The following is a 7,965-nucleotide window of genomic DNA, read 5'->3' on the forward strand; positions in this document are numbered from 1 at the left end:
TTGAATAATTGTAACAATCCTTCTGCAATACTAGGCTTTAACTATTATTAGTCACATGCTATATTCATCTTTGCAAATACATATTGGGTTTAAGAAAATTCTTCAGTATGTGAGAAAATTGTTAAATCCTGATAAACAGATATGAATCACTAAAAAAAACTGAAATAAGAATTCACTGTACTTACTTTAGTATGGAACCCCAACGAATAGTATTCCCGGAAGCTTTGTAGGCAATGTCTCAAAAAGGGTCCTCCAACACAATGAATGTTGTCAGTCGGAATAATTCTCTCATCACTATTCTTTTACCAGGTTTTCTTCTAAACTCTAAAGCACACCCTCTGTCTCTATGAAGTATCACTGGGTATTTAAAATTCAACACTAGCATGGTCACTTGCATTCGACTACTTGACATAAACTAAACAACCCGCTACTGCTGTAGGTACAGTTTTTTTTTTTTTTTTTGAAATGTCTATCTAATGGCAGACTGAAATGTCAGATGTATGCAGAAAGTACATTATGGTTTCTCATGAATACTGGTAATCTGATGAATTAAGGTGTAGATAAAAATGGGAAGTATAAAAATTTTGAATCGTACAACAGACCTCTCCGGCTGATGATATAAAGTCTGCTGCTCGAGCAGTTTAGAGAGGTTACTTATATTTTTAAGTACAAAAGAAATAAATTAATAATGGCCTTTTGTTGGAAAATTTTTGAATAAAATATTTATACTTCCTGGCACTAATATAAGGGGATAATTATAAATATTGAGAGAGAGAGAGAGAGAGAGAGAGAGAGAGAGAGAGAGAGAGAGAGAGAGAGAGAGAGAGAGAGAGAGGGGGCAAAGGGGGGCAAGGGGGCAGGGGGATTCATGATAATCATGCCTAGACAAAAATTTGTTTTTATTCAAATAGATTTGAGTGCTGCTTTTGATTTAGTAAATCACGAGGGGCTTATTTATAAACTTCAGAATCTTGGAGTTGGTGGACATGTTTTAGGCGTGCTTCAAGATTTCCTCAGGTAGACAGCAGCGAGTTGCTGTAGATGGGATCTTCAGCAATCCACGACCTATTGTCTGGAGTTCCACAGGGTAGTGCTCTGGTCCAATGTTAATTTTAGCAGATACAAGTGACATGGTTGTTGGCCTGGAAAACAAGATTGTTCAGTATAACGGTGATGCAACACTTGCAGGTGTAGTAAAATCTCCAATTACGAGAGTTGAAGCTACCCTTAGGTTCAATCACGACATGGAGCTTATTAGTGAACGCTGTAGGCGGTGGTAGACCAAGCTGGCATCATCTATCTTTAGGTCAGACTCGTCTTCCATTCCAACACTACTACAGATGATGGTAGATTGGTTACCAACTCTACGGAAAAGGTTGAACTGCTTCATTGAGCTTTTGAAGCTAAGCAATCAGCTGAGAATGTCCCTCTCCCCGATACTTGTCATCCTGAGCCTATTTTTACAAAATTTGTATTCACTCTAGGGATGTTAAGCAAAGTCTCTATAATCCTGAGAGCAGGGGTGGAGAAGGTTTCTTCCCTTAGTTTTTCACAAAGGTTTCTAGTGTGTCGTCTCCCAAGATTAGTAGATTCTATAGATTTTCAGGTCGATGTAGTATCTTTGCAGTTGAGCACACACTTAGGGATACAGTGCCTGTTCCAAAGAATGGCATATCTGCTGACTGCTGTAACTACATACAAATTTCCATTCTCCCGGTGCTCTCAAAGTTGCAGAAAACCTTCTAAAAATTTTAAGCCACCATATAAGTATGTGGAATCTAAAGGATTGTTAGCTGATAGTCAATATGAATATAGGAAGCAGTTACATACTGTGATGCTTTTAGATTTGACATGTCATCCGGAAGAGAACCTTGAGAAGGGTTTTTTGAGTATGGAATAATTAAAACAGGTTTTAGTGCTGCTTTCGACTTAGTAAATCACAAGTCGCGTATTTTAATCTCGGAGTGGGTGGATATGTTTCAAATTTGCTTCAAGATTTCCTTACAGGTAGTCAGCAGGGAGTTGCTGTTGATGGTATCTTTAGTGAACCAAGATCTATTGTGTCTGTAGTTCCAGAGGATAGTGTTCTTGGTCCAGTGTTATTTTCAGTGTATACAAGTGATATAGTTGTTAAACTGGAGAACAAGATTGTTCATGCCGATGATGCAACACTTGTGAGTGTAGTCAAGTTTCTACTTATGAGAAATGAAGCTGTCTCAGTCATGACAAGGACCCGATTAATGAATGGTGTAGTCGGTGGGGTATAAGGCTGAACTCCAGTAAAGCAAAAACACTGCTTAGTAGCAGATCTCATCAAAATTGTTCACCCCATCCTCACCTTCAGGTGGATGGGACTCTTCTAAACAAGTCTGAAGCTTTTTTTTTTAAACGAGTCTGAAGCTTTTTTTTTTTATTTTTGTTGTATCTTTTGGATCATATCTTACTTTTGAGAAACCTCTAATGATAGTGCCAGCAAATGCGGTACTTAAGTATTGTATGCAAGGACTCATACATTTAAAACAGTGATAAAAACCAATGCAACCTGTTTAAATCATTTGTCCTTCCTTTACTAGAATACTGCTCTCCGGTGTGCATGTCTGTTTCTGCCAGAGATTTACCTCTTTTAGATAGAGTAGTTTGTAGTGGTAGGTTTCTGTTTCCTAATATTAGCAGTTATGACTTGGACCATGGACAGATGGTCTCTTGTTTGTCAATTTTCGATAAGTTGTATTTTAACAGAGATCTTTCACATTCACAATTGATCCCTGATCCCCTTTTCCTGACGCGACCACCAGATTTGCTGAACAGCAGCACCAATAGGCAGTAAATGTGCCTCGCTGTAGAGCTTCTCAGTTCCAGAGCTCCTTTATTCCTCACACCGTACGACTGTGGAACAGCCTCCCTGAGGATGTGCAACTGGAGCTTCAAAAGTTCAAGCGAAGATGCAATACATTACTACCCTACTACAATTCTCATTGCATTTAAATAAATCACTTACATTTTTTCTATTTATTTATTAATATTTCAATTTATTTTTTCTTTTTTAATATGCTATCTCTTCTTTCTGTATTTCCCATTGCCTTCTGTTACTTCTTTCCAATGAACACCATATTCTTCAGAAGCTTGAAATTCAAGTCAATGGCCCCTGAGAGCTTGTTCTACATGAATAGGGTTCAATTTCTTAATAATAATAATAATAATAATGAAGAGATTTATCAAAGTAACTGGTCCCTATAAATCTTGGTCACTCAAAAAGTATTCACTGTGCAAGACAGTTAAGAACAGTTAAATTACTTACATTTACAAGAATAAAATGTAATGCACTAATAATGGCCTTTCACTGAACAAAATTAAATAACATACTTATATTTCCTGATATTGATAATAAGGGCATAATTATACACATAAAATATTGAGAGAGAGAGGGAGAGAGAGAGAGAGAGAGAGAGAGAGAGAGAGAGAGAGAGAGAGAGAGAAATCATGATAATCATACCCCGGCTGGAAAAAAAAAAAAAGTTTTTGTTTGTGAGTCTTACCAAAGTAGACGGTCCCTATGAATCTTGGTCTCTCAAAAGGAGGAATCCACTGTGCAAGACAAGCATGCATTGATGGCCAAGATACACCCTGTCGGGATATGAAATGGTTTACAACCTATTCGTAAAATTATTTATCAATTTATGAAGCTAATGCGAAAGTCATGCAGAGGAACGTTAGATGAAAGGAAATAATATGAAGCCCAAAGTCAAGCAAACTATTACATTCAAATGCTTTAAAAATGGAGATATGTCTATATAAAACTTCATACTGCAAACAATGTATAATTTTGTTACATGTAGTAAAGGTACTGTGCGAGTTTGAGTGTGAGTGTGTATATGTATACCTGTGTATTTGTATGTACATATGTATATATTTATACATATATACATATATATATGTATATACAGTATACAATATATATATAATATATATGTATATGTATAATATATATATATACATATATTTATACAATATACACATATATATGTATACATATATATGTATATATACAGTATATACATATATATATATATATATATATATATATATATATATATATATATATATATATATATATATATATATATATATATATATATATATATATATATATATATATATATATATATATATATATATATATATATATATATATATATATATATATGTAGAATCTACTGGTCACTTTTACCAGACACATATGTAATTCTAATAGCCACAATGCCCTCTTAACGTCTCGAATTCTTCGCTTGCTTTTTTTGGATATGCTTGTAACTGCGAAGCCGAAAATATCCAGACGGAAGAAATTGAAGAGCCTGTGAATAGCGGTCGCGAGAATCGAACCCGCGTTACCATATTCACAAGGAGGTCACGTAGCCAGGTCGGCAACGTGACCTCCTTGTGAATATGGTAACGCGGGTTTCTGATTCTCAGGACCGTTATTCACAGGCTCTTCAGTTTCTTCCGTCTGATATTTTCGTATGTGTGTATGTATGCATATCCAAAAAATATAATGCGAAGAATATATATAATATTAAGAGGGCATTGTATATTAGAATTACACATATATATATATATATATATATATATATGTATATGTATATGTATGTATATATATATATATATATATATATATATATATATATATATATATATATATATATATATATATATATATATATATATATATATATATATATATATATATTAGTCTTAACCAACAAGACCACGCCATGAACAGGTCAAAAAGTAAACGACACCAGGAATAAGGTTAACAAGAAGGGTAGGGTTCTCTCAACAGTGATCCCAAAATAAATGGAAAACTGTGTTTAAGCATTTCTTGTTAGGTTTCTAAGAGCCATACAGCAACTATACCAAGGTAGGGTAACTTTAGTACATCTTTTTAGTCACTTATGCATGTCTGGGACGTAATTCCATTTACTTATTTTTTTATTTTGTAAAAGACAAAATTGGGGTCAATGATCTCAGTAAAATATTTTGGAAGGAAACAATTTCTTAATGAAAATGTATAACTTTCAAGAAACATATCCTCATTTTATTTATTAAACATTTCACTATGTGCTGTAGCATTTTCAAAACTGAAAAGGAGAAACAAGTCACACAAAAGGAAGTTTACTGCGAAGGGACACACGTAAGAACCCTAGAAAATACCATCAAGTGAACTTCGAAATCCTAAACAATGCTAAAAACATATTGGGAAAATGCCATTTAAAAATTTTTCACAAAGTATATGATACTAATTAATTAAGCAAACATACTCTGAGCTCTTAATTAGAAAAAACCTTCGAGCAGATTTTGAAGTTTTCTTATATTTTACTATAAAAATATGTTCTCAAGGTTCCTTATTGCAGAGCAGTTGGTCTTCCCCAGCAGTTTGTGTTCTGCTACTAACAGCTCTACGGTGGTCTACTCAAAGAAAGACTGGTTATGCTAGAGTTAATACAGCCTTGCTGGCAGCAAGGGAACTGGATAAGGTAAAAAAAGGACGTGCTTTGGCCATCAGGCATTTTATCCTTACACTGTATATTTTCCTTTTAATTATTTTAAAGCTGTAAACACAGAATTTGGGTATCAGCACACTCAGCTCTCGAATCAGAATGTATGTAGCGGTCGCGATTTTATCATTTTTTCATATTACCGGCGGATTCAGCATGCTATACCGACCGTCCTCAAACTGGGGAAATTGGGGAATGTATCATTTCACTAATTAAAAAAAATAAGAATATAAAAAATTATAAAAAGTAAAGATTAAAGTTTTTAATGATGATACTGGGCCACAGAAATATAACCAGAGTTCGATTTCATAAAAAATATACGACACATTTCTCATTAAAACGATATTTTAACTGATTAAGTTTAAATTAACATTACAAGAGGAATTTGAGATTAGTGCTAGGTAAGTTTGATTTTCCATAACATATATAACTTCCGCCCTTCAAGTTCCACATTTTTCTATTGACAATAGCAACCTGAGCCAGGTTTCATATACATTTTCAGTTTTTAAAGATGCGTTTGCTTTAAATAATCCAGGATATGTGTAACAGACTGAACTTTCTTCACCAAAATATGAGAATAAATTCACTGAGCGTTTTCTGGAAGAGGATGGAAGGCTTCTAAATATACTCTGCTATAATGCAATGACTTAAGAACATTATGAAAAAATATATTCAGGACGGAAAATTAGTTTTGTAAAAAAATCTCGTGAATAAGAACAGGAAAGTAGGATTACACTAAAGGGTATGAAAAACTTGATGTCCTCCAAACAAATCTTCTCTCTCACCTGCAGAAGACCATGGATGACCCTAATGGATATAAAGGCACCATAATGCAGCCGAGCAGCAACCGGGGACAGAAGGGCGCAGATTCCACCACCCAAGATGCAGAGCCCAAATACCCACTTGGTGCCATACATCTGAGCGAGTCTTCCTCCAGGGATCTTGATGAAATGATGAAAGTTTGTTATTAGCATGAGCATTTTCAAACAAAAAAGACCAGCACTAAGTTAGATATTGGAAAAAACAAATAAATACACTCCCCTACTGAGTCAAGGACCTTGAATTCATGTTGCGATTTGTGCCAATGGTCTGAGTTTGGTTATTACTAAAACTGAGATCTTCCAAAATATCTACAAAAGCGTGTCAATGTTACTATTAAAATTCCATACCGTAAGTGAAATATGGGCGAACATTATTTGAAAATTACAGAAATTCAAGAACTTGTAGTATCAATATATTCTAAAAAGGTACTGTAACGTTCTGAGAACCAACCATTTAGTTTATAGTCTCATCTCAATTTTTTTCACGTAATTTTGTGTTCCTTGTTTAGTCAACTCACATAAACAAAAATAACTTTTTGTCGCTTTTCAAGCAAAAACCACTAGTTGAAGACATTATCTCATTATCATCTTTATGCTTAGAGAGACTCTTATCAACAATCTGAATTCTATAAACCTCCTACTATCAAGAGACAGCTGTCTGGAAGACTGATTTACTTCTCCTTTGGATTAGGCTCGTCCCATTTTCCTTCTCCCTTCTCTTATTCTTATCCTCCAGGTTTGAGCTCCGCACAGCCACCGAATTGTTAATTCTTTCAAGAAAACCAAGCATTATCGAAGCTTGGAACAACATTAGCAGTCTAATGCAAACGGCAATGAATCAGACTAGAGTCCAGAATCCTCTGGGGATGAGTGAGATAACTGTCCATCCTGCTGAGTTTCAAATGAAAAAAAGGAAAAGCAACAGAAGAGGTCTCTAGTTACCTCATCATCTTGCATTTTGAGCTACAAATAATTACAAACCACAACTGTCCTTTAAACATTTACCTGCGTTAAAAAGTAGCCGTAGAAAAAACTCCCTAGTATGAGACCCTGAGTAGTTTCGTCCCAGTCCATGAGGTCACCCAGTGCAAAATACAGAAGCAACACTGCGTCTCAGTGTACAGTACACTTTTTCTGACACAGTACACTGTGTACTATTTTCAATAATGCACAATACAGTCTACCGTTTCTGGAACCATGTGCAATGCATTGTTGCAATGAAGAATTTCTGATGAGGGCTACAAATTACTATATAGACTAATAAGAGTAGCAGAAAAATAAAAAGTATCCGCTGAAGAAAACATTACACATTTGTTTTCATTACCTGAAAATGTCATGGAAAAAACTTAATACTATTGGAGGTAAAAGCCATTACAACTGCATCACTTAAACAAAAATGAATAACAATTCTGATATTTTCTTACCTCGGTCTCCACAAATGAGGCTTCAAGACCAAAGTAAACCAGAATTAAAATAACCCGATGAGTAGCATACATAATGACAAAAAATCAATTGGTGCTTTTTACACCTTGCTATACAAGATTAGAGTGTATGTCACGCAAAGGTAAAGTGGATTAATAAGATGAGAGGAA

At 34.7% G+C, this 7,965-nt stretch overlaps 1 protein-coding gene across 1 annotated transcript in view; it reads right to left on the reverse strand.

Moving 5' to 3' along the window:
* Positions 1-3,231: 3,231 nt before the first annotated feature.
* Positions 3,232-7,965, reverse strand: part of LOC136833936 (vesicular glutamate transporter 1-like) — a 59,774-nt gene continuing 55,040 nt past the window's right edge. Inside the window, exons 2-4 of the mRNA XM_067096217.1 lie at positions 6,338-6,493; positions 3,494-3,624; positions 3,232-3,262 (exon numbers count right to left, since the gene is read on the reverse strand). Coding sequence (XP_066952318.1) covers positions 3,232-3,262; positions 3,494-3,624; positions 6,338-6,493 — 318 coding nt within the window. The remainder of the gene's footprint in view (positions 3,263-3,493; positions 3,625-6,337; positions 6,494-7,965) is intronic.

The sequence above is a fragment of the Macrobrachium rosenbergii genome, chromosome 52, assembly GCF_040412425.1.
Source record: "Macrobrachium rosenbergii isolate ZJJX-2024 chromosome 52, ASM4041242v1, whole genome shotgun sequence".
Taxonomy (NCBI): domain Eukaryota; kingdom Metazoa; phylum Arthropoda; class Malacostraca; order Decapoda; family Palaemonidae; genus Macrobrachium; species Macrobrachium rosenbergii.